This window comes from Lynx canadensis, chromosome B3 (genome assembly GCF_007474595.2).
Source record: "Lynx canadensis isolate LIC74 chromosome B3, mLynCan4.pri.v2, whole genome shotgun sequence".
Classification (NCBI taxonomy): Eukaryota; Metazoa; Chordata; class Mammalia; order Carnivora; family Felidae; genus Lynx; species Lynx canadensis.
Window position 1 is genome coordinate 52,426,242 of NC_044308.2, and position 16,678 is coordinate 52,442,919.

General features: G+C 36.2%; 1 protein-coding gene across 4 annotated transcripts in view; it reads left to right on the forward strand.

Annotated features, from left to right (window-relative positions):
• Window positions 1-16,678, forward strand: part of DMXL2 (Dmx like 2) — a 159,587-nt gene that overhangs the window by 54,217 nt on the left and 88,692 nt on the right. For all 4 annotated transcript variants that reach the window (XM_030318191.2, XM_030318193.2, XM_030318192.2 and 1 more), the window contains exons 7-9: window positions 6,807-6,985; window positions 8,863-9,046; window positions 12,393-12,567. In XM_030318191.2, the coding sequence (XP_030174051.1) occupies window positions 6,807-6,985; window positions 8,863-9,046; window positions 12,393-12,567 (538 nt within the window). The remainder of the gene's footprint in view (window positions 1-6,806; window positions 6,986-8,862; window positions 9,047-12,392; window positions 12,568-16,678) is intronic.

Genomic DNA, 16,678 nt, shown 5'->3' on the forward strand with positions numbered 1-16,678 from the left:
AGTTTTTCTTCTTTTCAGCGCTTTGAATATATCCTGCCATTCTCTATTGGCCTGCAAAAGTTTCTGCTGAAATAAGCAGCTGATAACCTTACGGAGTTTCTCTTGTATGTAACCATTTTCTTTGGCTGCTTTTATGATTCTCTCTTTATCTTTAATTTTTACCATTTTCATTGTTGTGCGTCTTGGTGTGGACCTCCTTGGGTTCATCTTGTTTGGGGCTTTCTTTGCTTCCTGGGCCTGGATATCTGTTTTCCTTCCCCACGTTAGGGAGGTTTTTAGGTAATATTTCTTCAAATAAGTTTTCTATTCTCTTCTCTCTCTTCTTCTTCTAGGATCCTTATCATGTGAATGTTACTATGCTTGATGATATCACAGAGATCCCTTAACCTAGCTTCATTTTTTATGACTTTTTTCCTTTATGCTGTTCAGCTTGGATGCTTTTCATTATTGTATCTTCCAACTAGCTGATTCGTTCTTTATCCTCTAATCTGCTGTTGAGTCTCTCTAATGTATTTTTCTTTTCAGTTATTGTGTTTTTCACCTCTGATTGGTTATTTTTTACACTTTCTATCTCTTTGTTGAAGTTCTCAACGACTTCATTCACTCTTCTCAGTTTCTGGTGAGCATCTTTGTGAGCATTACTTTGAACTCTTAATTGGGCGTATTGCTTGTCTCTATTTTGTTTAGCTCTTTTGCTGTGTAATTTTGTCTTATTCTTTCATTTGGGACGTATTCTTCTGTCTTCTTATTTTCTCTAATTCTCTTGTGTTTGTTTCTTTGTATTAGGTAGGTCAGCTGTATCTCTTGGTCTTGATAGTGGTGGCCTTGTATATAGAACGGGTCCTATGGTACTTTGCAGTGCAGTCCCCTCTGATCACTAGAACCAGGTGCCCTGGGGTTTCCAGGGGCTTCCCGGTGTGGGCTGTGTGTACCCTCCTTTGTGGTTGAGCTATGACCTGTGTGGCTGTGCTAGGGGGTGTACTCATCCTGGGTGTATGCATTGAGCTAGGTGTGGTGGGCTGGGTGCTGCTTTGGAAGTGTGCCTTCTAGGGCTGGCTGGTTGGTTGGGGCAGGTTGTAGGAGTACTCTAGGCAGAGCATGCTGGCAGATGGAGTGTCAGGACTGGCTCTGGAAAGCTTCTGGCTATCTAGGATAGGGGAAAGCAAGAAAAAATGGTGCTGGCCAGCACTTTTGTTGACAGAGAATGCTCCTGCAAATCCCTGCCTCTCTGGCACACATTCTAAAATTAGTGTATCTTCTTCACATATATCTTAGGCTGTTTTCAATCTGCTTCTTTTATGCTGTGTCTTGAGCTGAGTTATTTGGCACACTGGCTCTGTAAGGGCAGAAACTCACTTTTCTATAGCCTCTGGCTATCTTGGAGTTAAGCCCAGCTGATTTTTAAAGCCATATATTATGGGGACTCACTTTCTCAGTGCAGGTCTCCAGGGCTGGGGGTGTCTAGTGTGGGGTCTGATCTCCTTGCTCCTCCTGTTTGTGGGTAGCCAGGCCAAGGGTTTGGTTCCCCGTCAAGTCTCTGCCCTTCCTACCCTTTTCAGTTTGATCATCTCTATGGTTAGCTGTGGAAGATGTGTTCTGCCAGTCTTCACGTTGTTTTCAGAGTGAATTGCAGTGCATATTGTTGACCTTGTTGTTTCTGTTAAAGGAGGTAAGGGTCAGGATCCTTGTACTCTACTATCTTTCCTACTTTACATAGCTTTATAGTAAGTTTTGAAATTGGGTAGTGTAAGTCCTCTAACTTTATTTTTCTTTAAAAATATTTTTGGTGACCCTCTTCCGATTCTGTGTCTTTCTCTCTCTCTCTCTCTCTCTTTCTCTGCCCCTCCCCTGCTCACACTCTCAAATATAAATAACATATTTTGGTGTATTATTTCTTTGATGTCATACAAATTTTAGAAGGCAGTCAGTTTCTACCAATAAGCCTGCTGTGATTTTGGTTATGTTCACATTGTATCTTTATGGATCGGTTTGGGAAGAATTGGATCAGTAACATTTGTTTTCCAGATCCATGAAGATGGTATGTTTCACTTTTTATTTAGGTCTTCTTTGTCTTAGCAGTATTTTGTAGTTTTTAGCATACATGTCTTACACATAATTTAAGTTTATCTTCCTAATGTAAAAGGCATTTAAACAAATTATATTTCCATTGATTGCTAACATGCAGAAAGAAAATTGCTGTTTGACTTTTGATCTTTAGTCTTAAGACCTTGATATCAGGTCTAAGTCTTTTCTTTTTCTTTCTTTCTTTTTTTTTTTTTTTTTGTAGATTCCTTAGGGTTTTGTGAAAAAAGACCATTTCACTTCTTCCTTTCTAATCTGTATGTTTTTTTCTATTTTTCTGTGAATATTTCTATTTTATGCTATTTCTATTTATTTTTTCCCTTGCTCAACTTATTGAGAGTACTAGGACCAACTTCTAGGAAAAGCATTCAGTCTTTCCCCATTATATATGTCATCAATTGTGGGTTTACTGTAGATGTACTTAATTAGGTTGAGGATATTCCCTTCTGTTCCTTCTATTCCTAGTTTGCAGAACAGCTTTTATTTCCCTCATGAATTAATGTTTACTTTTGTCAGTTTCTTTTTCTGTATATATTAAGATAATTATAGGAGTTGTGTTTTCTTTTTTTAAGATGGTAAATTACAGTGATTGATTTTTTAAAATATTTTTTTAATGTTTATTTATTTTTGACAGAGAGAGTGAGATCGAGTGCAAGCCGGGGAGGGACAGAGAGAGAGGGAGGCACAGAATCCCAAGCAGATTCCAGGCTCTGAGCTGTCAGCACAGAGCCTGATGTGGGGCTTGAACCCACAAACTGTGAGATCATGACCTGAGCTGAAGTCAGATGCTCATCTGACTGAGCCACCCAGGCACCCCAGAGATTGATTTTTAAATGTTAAATTCACTTTGCTCAGATAAATTCCACTTGATAATGATTTTTTTTTTTTTAATATATTGCTGGATTGGGCTTGCTATATTCATGAAAGATAGTTCCTTAAAGTTGTCTTATGTCTTTGGTTTTGGTATCTGGGTAATAATACTGGTTTTATACAGTGAGACCTTTTTCTCAATTTTTTGCAACAATTTATATAGAACTGGTGCTATTTCTTCTCTAAATTTGGTAAAATTCATCAATGGGCCTAGAGTTTTGGTTGTAGTTTTAGGGTTTTTCTTTTGTTTCTGTTTTTGTTTTGGTGAAAGGTTCCAATTTTTTTTTCCAATATATGAAATTTATTGTCAAATTGGTTTCCATACAACACCCAGTGCTCATCCCAAAAGGTGCCCTCCTCAATACCCATCACCCACCCCCCCCCCCCTCTCATCAACCCTCAGTTTGTTCTCAGTTTTTTTTTTTTTTTTTTTTTTCCAACGTTTATTTATTTTTGGGACAGAGAGAGACAGAGCATGAACGGGGGAGGGGCAGAGAGAGAGGGAGACACAGAATTGGAAACAGGCTCCAGGCTCTGAGCCATCAGCCCAGAGCCCGACGCGGGGCTCGAACTCCCGGACCGCGAGATCGTGACCTGGCTGAAGTCGGACGCTTAACCGACTGCGCCACCCAGGCGCCCCGTGTTCTCAGTTTTTAAGAGTCTCTTATGCTTTGGCTCTCTCCCACTCTAACCTCTTTTTTTTTTTTTTTTTTTTTTTTTTTCCTTCCCCTCCTCCATGGGTTTCTGTTAAGTTTCTCAGGATCCACATAAGAGTGAAAACATATGGTATCTGTCTTTCTCTGTATGGCTTATTTCACTTAGCATCACACTCTCCAGTTCCATCCACGTTGCTACAAAGGGCCATATTTCGTTCTTTCTCATTGCCATGTAGTACTCCATTGTGTATATAAACCACAATTTCTTTATCCATTCATCAGTTGATGGACATTTAGGCTCTTTCCATAATTTGGCTATTGTTGAGAGTGCTGCTATAAACATTGAGGTACAAGTGCCCCTATGCATCAGTACTCCTGTATCCCTTGGGTAAATTCCTAGCAGTGCTATTGCTGGGTCATAGGGTAGGTCTATTTTTAATTTTCTGATGAACCTCCACACTGCTTTCCAGAGTAACAATGAAACAACAGAAAGACAAATAAAGAAACTGATCCCATTCACAATTGCACCAAGAAGCATAAAATACCTAGGAATAAATCTAACCAAAGATGTAAAAGATCTGTATGCTGAAAACTTTAGAAAGCTTATGAAGGAAATTGAAGAAGATTTAAAGAAATGGAAAGACATTCCCTGCTCATGGATTGGAAGAATAAATATTGTCAAAATGTCAATACTACCCAAAGCTATCTACACATTCAATGCAATCCCAATCAAAATTGCACCAGCATTCTTCTCGAAACTGGACAACCAAATTTTGAATTAAACAATTTTAATTGATCCAGAGCTGTAGAGCTATTCAGGTTTTCTGTTTCTTTGTCCATTTTTGAAATTGTCATTCAAAAAATTTGTCCATTTAGACTAAATTATTGGATTTATTTGGAAAAATTGTTCATAGTATTCGCTCATTATTCTTTTAGTTTTTATAAGATCTGTAATCATGTCCCTCCTTTCATGATTGATAATGGTAATTTGTGTTTTTTTCTAAACATTTTTGATCACTCTAAATAGATTATTATCAGTTTTATTGATATTTTCAAAAAGTAGCTTTGGGTTCATTGATTTCACTAGCTTTTCTTTGTATTTAATTTCATTGATTTCCATTCTTTCTTACAATTACATTTATTTACTCGGGGTCCACTTTGTTCTTCTTTACATGATGCTTCAAGTAGAAGCTTAGACCATTGATTTGGGACCTTTCTCCTTTTCTGATACAAGCATTTAAAGCAGTACATTTCCTTTTAAGCACTAATGTAGCTGCATCCCCCAAAATTTGATATTTTGCTATCCTTTTCATTCAGTTCAACATATTTAAAACATTTCTTTGTAATTTAAAAGTGTTTTGTTTAGTTTTCAAATATTTGGAAATTTTCTGGCTATCTTTCTGTTAATGATTTCTGATTCACTTTTGTGTGGTTTTAGTTTTAGGCAGTAATAGATGACAGTGGGGCTGCTCAATTTGAGTGAGGGCATGCTGGTGGGATGGGAGAAAGGGGCTAGAAGGCCACCTACTCATGGAGGCGCTCTGCCTTTCCTTTATGAATCCTGAGGGGGCTCTGAGGTGTCTCTGTGTTTGTTATGGTATGTGGCCTAAAACCACTGCTATAGATTATGTAGTACATTTGATCAGGTGAAAATGATGCTAAGTTGACAAAAGTACTTGGAGGAAAGCAACGAACGAGTACATTGTTCAGTGCTTGTCTCAGACTAAGCACTTAATGAGATTTGCTGTATCATTCAAATACTCAAATAAATGATACCTTAGTAGAAATATACAGGGGTGCCTGGGTGGCTCAGTCAGTTAAGTGTCCGAGCTGAAGTCAGTTAAGTGACCTTCAGCTCAGGTCATGATCTCGCGGTTTGCGACTTTGAGCCCCATGTTGGGCTCTGTGCTGACAGCTCAGAGCCTGGAGCCTGTTTCAGATTCTGTGTCTCCCTCTTTCTCTGCCCCTCCCCTCCTCACACTCTGTCTCTCTCTCTCTCTCAAAAATAAATAAAAATAAAAATAAAATAAAGAAATCTACATTATGCAGTATAAATTGAAATTGAGTACCAAGATGGTAAAAAACCAGAAATGTTTGTCTAGTCCAGGTGATAGTATTTAGACCTATACACACTTTCCAGGAATACATAATTTCATTGTTTCTTAGGGTGAGATTTTTGCATGAATTATATCATTTTATTATTTCCCTTACGGCTCTATTCACTATTGAGGATAAAACAGTATAAAGCAAACAGTTTCTGTTAAATAAGAAAATTATTTGGGCCTTTAACAAAATTCTTAGAGCTAAGTAAAATGGTAAAGTTAGTGCCTATTGTTACGCTTGTAAATATATTATTAAGTGGGCATAGAGGTGATTCCTAAATGCCTTCACTTCGTTTAGAGTGGGGATCAGAAAATTGTGGTATTTACATTTTTAAAGAGTTGTAAGAAAAAAAAAAAGAAGAATCTGTACCAGAGGTTGTGTGGTCTGCAAAGCTTACTGTCTGGCCCAAGGGAAAGCTTGCTGATTCCTAACTTAGAGTCTAAGAAGCAGTTCTTATTTATTATTTATTTATTTATTTAAAATGTTTTTATTTATTTTTGAGACAGAGAGAGACAGCATGAGCAGGGGAGGGGCAGAGAGAGAGGGAGACACAGAATCTGAAGCAGGCTCCAAGCTGTCAGCACAGAGCCAGATGTGGGGCTCGAACCCACAGACTGTGAGATCATGACCTGAGCTGAAGTCAGACGCTCAACCGACTGAGCTACCCAGGCACCCCAAAGCAGTTCATATTTAAAAAGGATTGGTTTTGCCCTTACAGATCTCTTCAAAAAGGAAAGGATGATAACAGTGACTGATGACATGGCATCGTTCTTATCCTTTCTTATCTTATCCAAGGGCATCTGGTTTCAGAATCTTCTCTACTGTGACTCCTGAATATTTAAATGAGGGAATTTGGCTTCAGTCTCTATTTGAAAACCACCCTTATGCAGAGGAGATTGATAATGAGCAAACTGCCCATTTATTTTTCAAGAGAAGTATTCTTTAGAGTAATCATTTTACATTTGAGTTTGTACTATATAAAGGTTACATGTTAATTTTTATAGGTAGGTTCATTTTTAAAGTTTCTTCAGATCACTTATGTTTTGAGTTTTATATATTCAGATTAATTTTATATTGACCTATATATTTTTGCAGGATGATTGTCTTTTGAAAGTGTGGTATCCTATGACTGGCTGGAAATCCTCAATTATACCTCAGGATCATCATGAGGTGAAAAGGAGACAGGCGTCTACCCAGTTTTCCTTTGTTTATTTGGCACATCCTCGAGCTGTGTCAGGTTTTTCATGGCGTAAAACTAGCAAGTATATGCCCAGGTTAGACAAATGCGTCCTATAACTTTGGTTTGTTTGCTTATGTATTTGTAAAAATAATGAAAACAAAGGTCTTTTTACTGTGCTGACTGGTGAAATTGAAGAGCATAGGCTCTGGGTGTTAACTGCCTGAATTCAAATCCTGTTGTTGTTATTTGCTTTGTGAGCTTTTGCCTAAATTTCTTAAGCTCTCTATACCTCAGTTTTCTTCTCTGTAGGTAATAGTACCTAACTCAGAGAGTGGTAGTGAGACTCAATGTGTTAGTGTATGTAAATATTGATTGAAAGTGTTTACACGTAGTATGTGCTTAGGCAGTGTTAGCTGATATTGTTAGTGGTAGCAGCAGTAGTAAAAGATTCCAGGAAGGAAATGTTTGCAGGTAACAGAAAAGCACACTTTGAAGAAAAATAAAACATGGTAGTAGTCAGTAATACACATGGTAGGAAAGCATATCATACACAGTGAATAAAGTATCTAGGTTTTTCTTAGGGCCATGTACAGAGCCTTCTCAAAGAATTTAATATTATAAATTTTTGTCACTATTCAGCATCTCTGAAAAGTATTTAGAAAATTAAACAAACTGTAGAACAGCTCATACAAATGATTCCTGTATCATATATATAATTATAAAACAACTTGCTTAGAAATCTGTATTTATATTTGAAGGAAGGTTATTTCATCTGTGAACTGTTTACACCTGATGGGAAATATAGCACACATTATAGAGGTGTTCAGTGAATGGAGAATTCATACATTTTTTAAAAAATGTTTATTTTTGAGAGAGAGAGAGAGAGAGCGAGCATGAACAGGGGCAAGTCAGAGAGAGCAGGAGACACAGAATCTGAAGCAGGCTCCAGGCTCTGAGCAGTCAGCACAGAGCCCAATGCAGGGCTCGAACTGAAACTGTGAGATCATGACCTGATTTGAAGTTGGATGCTTAACTGACTGAGTCACCCAGGTGCCCCAAGAGAATTCGTACATTTTTGAAATCCAGATAAAAAGTTTATTCTGCTTATTTGCATCTATTGAAAACATTTGCAAAATACTTCCTTTGAGTCAGATTCTGTGTAAGCATGTTTTTATAAAGGGAGAGTGATTTTTTTATTTTATAATGAACAGTTAAGTCACTTTAGCTGCTTGATGCTGTAACATTTTTGGTTATTTTAACTTAATGGAAGTTGATTTATAGTTTGAAATTGTATTACCCTTGAAGTTTTATTTTGAAGATGCTCATTTGTTACCTGTTTATAATCTTTTAGATGGTAAGGATGATACAAGATGATATAAGTACTCCCATAAGCCATACAGTTCAATTACATTTAATGATGTTTTAATATGGTCATTCTGTAATTTTCAATGATTAGGTTTTCTCTTGCGTTTGTTTAGAAGATATTAATATTTCTGGAGAGCTCAGTTGTCAAGCAGCATGTGTATAATTGGGCATCAATATCTGTTTCCTTTGTCAAGACTGTTTCCTAGTTTTTATGGTGTTCCCATTCACAGTGTACTGTGTATGATTTCAAGCTCTTTGACCACTCTTGCTCCATACACTATAATTTCTAAGCAATTGGAAGCATACTATACTGTTATTTAGCTTAGCTGTTCAAGACATGATTTTATTGAGTTACGGTGTCAGGGATAGCTAGGTTCTTTGTATTTTATGGTAACTGCAGCCCTATATTCAGCCTTCCCCCTTGCAGGTATGAACAGGTAATAAATGGGATTGGGTAAGACTGTGAAATAGCCTGTGTAAATCCATTACCATTACTGGAAAAATAACTACTCTTGGTGCACTGGTGCTATTTTTATTTGTGAAGAACCAAATATTAATAGCATTTAATCAGTGGCACTGATTTTGTTTCTTTCTCTTTGTCATTAGAGGTTCTGTCTGTAATGTGTTATTAACTTCATGCCATGATGGTGTCTGCCGACTCTGGGCAGAAACCTTATTACCAGAAGATTGTCTTTTGGGTGAGCAGATTTGTGAGACTACCACTTCTAGTGTTGCCAGCAACCTCACTCATGCTGGAAGACACAAAGATAGAATTCAGCATGCTCTTGAGGTACTGTATTATTTAAAATGGTAAATAAATTTTGAAGTTATGTGAGTTTAATGGGAATTTATAAGCTAAAATGAAGATAGTGCACATGGTACATGTAATGATGAAATTAATAATAAGTAATTCTCACTAATTTGTTTTATGCTTGTAAGACTGCTCATTTTATGCCACTTAAAAGCCCAATACAATAGTAATGATCTTAAACATGTAGTCCAGGTGAATAGTATAATTTTAATTTTTTCATTTTGCATGTCACATATGAAAATCTATTGGGATAAGCAGTTTTGATTAGTAAAACACATAAAGATCTCTGAAATTAGTTGTAATTAAAAAATGTTTTGCTTTTGTTTATGAGGATTAAAATTTACTTTTGTGTTATAATTAAAAATGCCTATTTGATTCTTAAGAATAAAGACGGTGAGATATTAAACACAAGTCAACTTTTGTATAATTGCTTTATAATTTTTATGGCTTAATATTAGGAAAGTGAAATAATTTTTCTAATTTTTAAATGCAACATATATGAAATAAAAGTGCTTCCTATAAAATTAGATTATTTATAATATAAACTTTGTGTCCATTATGACTAGGGAAAAAAGTGAGATAAACACATTTTTGAAAATTACCAGAAATTTATTAAAACAAACCTCGATTATTAACATTTTCTTACTTTTTGCATGTGTCTTTTTACTATACAAAGAATATGTGTTATTTTAAAATTAGAGAAAATGTGGAATTTCTAATCCAGTTACTCCAGTTATGTGTGTATGTGTATTTTTTTTTGTATTTACAAGATTGAGATAATATTATACACTAAGGTTTTATAACTTGCTTTTTTATACTTAATGTGTTATAAGCATCTCTCTACATTACTAATTATGTTTTTACATTTTGTATTTACATGAACAGTTTCATGGTTGTGTAGCCAAAATGCTTTGCTGTTTTAGCAAGCAGAAATATTTTCTGGGGTTTGATAGACTGAGGATGTGCTTCTTAAAAGTTTTATATAAAGTAGGCTTCTTCTGATACTATCTGTGATTGGGCAGTATTTATACATTTTTTTCTTCCAAAATTCAAAACATAAATGAAATTAAAAGGTCAGAACAGTTAAAGTTGTATTTTGTTTTAATATTTATTGAAATTTAATTTAGTACTTAATTTACTGCATGTTTGTGGTCATTTACATATACCTATGTAACATTTTATCTTTAAATTACAGATGAACTTTTGGAGCCTAAGTGCTTTGAGACATCTTTGTATCTACCTCCATGTTACCTTATATATTGCTTTTCAGGTGTTAAATTGAATTACTAATTGCTACATAAAATAAAAGCAAAAATATAAACATATGTAATGAGTAATTTGACAAATTTTTGCAACCTTTTAGTAATGTTATTAATAGTTAAAAATTGTTTTTAACAGAAAAAGCTTAATTGTCTGATCCATAAGCTTACCTTGCTTTCTGACATCCTTTCATATGAAACTCCTAATTGCGAGGTCTATATAATTCTTTATATACTTAAATGATACATTTTGTTCCTAGGAGAAAATAATCAACCAGCCTTGCCAATATAATTTAAAATAATAAGATAGAGGACACACCATAGACCTGATACTGTTTTTCATGTGAAAAGGGGTAAGGGTTGTGGAAATTGAAAGGAAGGACCAGATATATTACTTTAATTCAGAAAGAATTGAGAGGACACCACATTTTGTTTAACTGTGTGGAACAAAGGAATAGAATTGGAAATTATTGTAAATCATGGTATTGGGGTTTGGGTAAGTGATAGGATAAGGAAGTACTGTGAATTGGGGTTATAGTGTAGAGATCTTTTCTTTTTAAAATAGTTCAGGGGCACCTGGGAGGCTTATTCAGTTAAGCGTCTGACTCTTGATTTCCGTTCAGGTCATGATACTGTGGTTCATGGGTTTGAGCCCCATATGGGGCTCTGCACAGGGAGGAGCCTGCTTGGGATTCTGTCTGTCTGTCTCTCTCTCTGCCCCTCCCCGGTTTGCACTCTCTCTCTCAAAATAAATAAAAATAAATTTTATTTTTTTAAATGTTTTATTTATTTTTAAAAGAGAGCGTGCGATTGGGGGAGGGGCAGAGAGAGGGAGACAGAATCTGAAGCAGACTTCAGGCTCTGAGCTGTCAGCACAGAGCCTGACGTGGGGTTCGAACTCAAGAACTGCGAGATAATCACCTGAGCCAAAGTCTGATGCTTAACCTACTGAGCCACTTAGGTGCCCCTAAAAATAAACTTTGAAAAATAAAGTAAAATAAGATAGTTCAGATGATTGAGGATGCTAGTGGAGAATTTTTATCATATAGATACACCTCAATTTAAACAAATCCCATAGGTCAACACTTTTTGTGAGATATTTCCTGGCTACACCTACCTAAGTAAATTCTCCTTATTCTGTATTTTTGTACTCTATTTTTTTTCTTTATAATAGGGATTGTATATGATTTGCCTGTAACCGTGTAGTTAGTTGTAAGTGAGAATTTTAGGGAGAAATACTTTTCTTCCTGATAGGAGGATTCAGAATTTTTTTTTTTTGTTTTGTTTTGACTAGTAAATTTTATCTCAGTAGTGGGATATCCTGAAAAACTAGACTTGGGACTTCTAATCTTTTCTCTTTAAAAAATGTTTACTTATTTATTTTGAGAGAAGAGAACGTGTGTGCTAGCAGAGGGAGGGGAAGAGGGAGAGGGAAACAGAGAATCCCAAGTAGGCTGTGTGCTGTCATTGTAGAGCCCGGTGCAGGGCTTGCTCCCATGAACCATGAGATCATGACATTAGCCGAAATCACTAGTCGGCTGCTTAACTGAGCCACCCATGCACCCTGGGACTCCTGATCTTAATAGAAATTTCTATAGATAGGGGCGCCTGGGTGGCTCAGTCGGTTGAGCGACCAACTTTGGCTCAGGTCATGATCTCATGGTTTGTGAGTTTGAGCCCCACATCGGGCTCTGTGCTGACAGCTCAGAGCCTGGAGCCTGCTTCTGATTCTGTGTCTCCCTCTCTCTCTGCCCCTAACCCACTTTCATTCTGTCTCTGTCTTTCTCAAAAATAAATAAACACTAAAAAAAAATTAAAAAAAAAAAAGAAATTTCTATAGATAATGAGTATTTTTGCCTTGTACTCTTGTATTCTGCCTTGTACTATAAAATTTACAAAAACTGGGGTGAATATATTAGAATTTTTCAGTTGAAGTTAAGAAAGTTTCCTTTAAAGTGTTCAGATTTTACAGAGAGGAAAATTATAAAATCCTTAATCAAAGATACTTTGATCAGCATTTATTAGACTTTTCAGAGTTGGATTTAGCAATTATTTTTCTATTTTAGACAATACACCATTTGAAAAATTTAAGAAAAGGACAGAGGAGGTCTTCTGTTCTTGTAACTCACACAGAATTAATGCCTGACCAGATGGCAACACATGAAGTTCAGAGACACATTTCCCACCATGCAAATGCACTGTGTCATTTCCACATTGCAGCAAGCATCAATCCTGCCACAGGTAAGTAATAGTAAAGCTTTATTTCCTATAAATATGCTGAAATGAGATAAATAAATAGAAAAGTGAGACTACTTTTAGAACTCCCATATTTTATGTTAATACTCCGTGTTTCCTTTAAAAATACTTCTTAATTCATTAGGAAGATAATATAAAGTGCCATTTCTTAAATTGAGACTAAGTGATTCTTAGGAAACAACTTCAAATAAGTATTTTTGGGACACCTCTGTTTGTCTAGTATATAGCAAGGGTTCTACATAAATTAGAGCTTTAGTTGAACCTGGGAGCACAAGTGGTAGCAGTGTAGTTGGAGTGATTTCCCTGCTTTTTATATTTTCACTATTAATCTTCTCAACTCTTCTTTGTAACTTAATCTAAATATATTTTTTACATAGTTTTCTTTATATTTCAGCATATCTTGTTTTCTGCTCCCATAGACTTTTTTCTCCTACACTAAGGAAAGATATTTTTTCTTCTAACCTCGGTATTTTCTTTTTGCCCATTTCCTGCTTTGAGGTTGAGAAGTGTTTTTGAGGCAAGTTGTGTTGGCCAAAGCATGTTTGAAAACTTCTATTTAAGGGCATTATTTTCTTTGTGCATGAAAATCATATGAGAGGGCCCATAGATAATTTCATATTACATTGCTGGTAGAACTAACTACATTTGTATAAAGTTACAGACATATTTTATTGGAATGGAAATCGATATATTGCTTCCGAGTGCAGAATTTATTTTTTAAAAGTTTTTTTTTATGTTTATTTTTGAGAGAGAGAGACAGAGCGTGAACAGGGGAGGGGCAGAGAGAGAGAGGAATACACAGAATCTGAGGCTCCAGGCTCTGAGCTGTCAGCACAGAGCAAGACACGGGCCTCGAACCCATGGACAGTAAGATCATGGAAGTCAGACACTTAACGTTTAACTGCCTGAACCACCCAGGCGCCCTAGAGGAGTTTAAATGTCTGGTTATATAGACATGATATTTAGTAAACACAGTTCCAAAAAAGGTGATCTTTAGGACCCTCCCCCCTACATTGTAACAGTGGCTCTGCATATGTGGTGTCCAGTACAGTAGCCACTAGCCATGTGTAGCTCTTTAAGCACTTGAATTATGGCTAGCCCATATTTAGAGTTATGCTGTAAAATACATACTGGATTTCTAAGACTTAGTACAATAAAAGAATGTAAAATCTTTATTTCATATTGATTACCTGTTGAGATGATAATATTTTATGTATATTGGGTGAAATAAAATATTAAAATTGTTTATTTCTTTTACCTTTTATAATGCAGTTACTAAAATAAAAATTACCTATGTGCCTTGCATTTGTGGTTTACATTATTTCTCTTGGATAGTGTTTTGCTAGCTGGTTAAACATTATTTTGCTTACTGATCTCACATCTTAATTGTATTCTAAGATCATCTTTATAATATTAACTTATTTTCAGAATGTTACTGGTTTTAGATATTTGTAAATTTTTAACCTTTTTAAAGGAAACTTATCTTGAATTATTGACTGTAGGGGCACCTGGGTGGCTCAGTTGGTTAAGCGGCCGACTTCAGCTAAGGTCTGATCTCACTGTTTGTGAGTTCAAGCCCTGCGTCGGGCTCTGTGCTGACAGCTTGGAGCCTGGAGCCCACTTTGGATTCTGCGTCTCCCTCTCTGTCTGACTGTCCCCCACTCGCACTCTGTGTCTCTCTCTCTCTCTCTCAAAAATAAACATTAAAAAATTTTTTTTTTGAATCATTGACTGTGATGAAGATCTGACTTCAAATAGAATGCAATTAGTGATGGTATGCAGTAAATTCAACACACATTAGAAAGGATGACTTTTTAACTGTATATACTACCCTAATCAAATGGGATAGGATCACAGAATTGTTCCTTGTGAGTAGGTATTCTCTCACATTGTTTGAGTGTAGGTACTGGATATGTTCTTGTAGCCCTTGGACCTTGTCTTTCAGCATCTTTATTAAATACTCTTCACCTTTTATCTAGTTTTATCCATTTTTACTTAGTACATACTCTTTTAAAAATCATTTTGTTAAAGTATTTAACACCATGCATTTACAGGTACTGTATGTAAATATAACACTTAGTTTCACCAAATTGATTACTAAATGCAAATAATTTTGTATTGGAGGACTCTTCCCCTTCTTCACCTTTCTTCATGATACTTTTTTTTTTTTTATTTTAAGTGTATTTATTTTGAGAGAGAGAGAGCGCGCTAGTGGGAGCAAGTGAGGGACAGAGAGAGATGGGGAGAGAGAGAATCCCAAGCCAGCTCCATGCTTTCAGTGCAAAGCCCAACCTGGGGCTCGATCCCACAAACCTTCAGATCATGACCTAAGCTGAAACCAAGGTCAGATGCTCAACTAACTGACTGAGCCACCCAGGCACCCTTCGGGAAACTTTTTGAATTTATTTTAAGGCTGAAAGCATAGTTCAGTGAATACCCATATACCCCATTAATATCTTGTATGCTTTTACTCTCCCCTTCTGCTATGGATGTATATCTTTGCTTCCTCTTCCCTAATTTTTGGCTGAGCCATTTGAAAGTAAAGTTGTCACTGTCGTTATTCTTTATCCCGTAAATATTTTATGACATTACCTAAATGTTTCAAATGTGTCTTCTAATAGAGCACAATAGCTTGCAATAGGTGGCAGTGTTTTTTGGTTTTTGTTTTTTTTTCCTAATTGTTTATTTTAAATATATAGACATTTTTATTTGCAAAAAAAATGTGGCTTCTAATAGAAAGATTTTTCTCCATTACTACAATACTGTTATTACATGTAAGGAACATGGATAAGATTATGTTTAATATATAGTTCATATTAAGGTACAGATTATGCATTTGATTGTCATTTCTTTTAAACTCTATTCTATAGTTCCTCTCAGTTGTCAAAAAACATCTCTTCTGTCACAAAGAAGTTATCTCTGTTATCTTTCATAGCATCTTGCAGTCTGAATATTTATGTTAAGGTTTAGGTGAAACATTTTTAGCAAGAAAACTACATAGGTACATAGGGGATGTGTTGTTTTATAGTATTCTAAATGTACAAGTCCTGTTTTATATGATTTATTTCATTTTTTTTTTCAACGTTTATTTATTTTTTTGGGACAGAGAGAGACAGAGCATGAACGGGGGAGGGGCAGAGAGAGAGGGAGAGACAGAATCGGAAACAGGCTCCAGGCTCCGAGCCATCAGCCCAGAGCCTGATGCGGGGCTCGAACTCACGGGCCGCGAGATCGTGACCTGGCTGAAGTCGGACGCTTAACCGACTGCGCCACCCAGGCGCCCCGATTTATTTCATTTTTATCAGAAGACCAGGACTGTCATCCAGGAATTAGAAAAATAGAACAACCTGGAACTTTATTTAACATTGGTATTTATTAACAGGACTCTACCAGAATATCCTGTGCATTTTTACTTTTATTTTTATTTTTAAATTTAAATTTAATTTAATTTTCTTAGAGCATGGTGGGGGAGAAGGGCAGAGGAAGAGAGTGAATCTTAAAAAAAATTTTTTTTAACGTTTATTTATTTTTGAGAGAGAGTGTGAGCAGGAGAGGGGCACAGAGAGACACAGACACAGAATCTGAAGCAGGATCCAGGCTCTGAGCTGTCAGCACAGAGCCTGATGGAAGGCTCAAACTCAGGAACTGAGAGATCATGGTCTGAACTCAAGTCGGATGCTTAACTGACTGAGCCACCCAGGCGTCCTGAGAGAGAGTAAATCTTAAGCGGGCTCCATGTTCAGCATGGAGCCTGACATGGGGCTGGATCCCACCACCCTGGGGATCATGACCCTGGGATAATGACCTTAGCTGAAATCAAGAGTTTGACGCTCAACCCACTGAGCCAGCCAGGTGCCCCACCCTGTGGATTTTTAGACTTTCATGTCTTTACAGGGGATAGTGTTTTGTGGGTTTTTTTTTGTCGTTGTTTTGCTTTTTATAGAATCAATTATTTGCAATATGAATTGGGATTAAGGAGATTAATTTTTTAAGTTATACTATTTTACATGAACTAATCTATATTGTGAACTTCAGTTACTCCAAATAGAGGAAGCCTGCTGTACTTAGAAATTTGCTTGTCTTCCTTTTTTCTTCA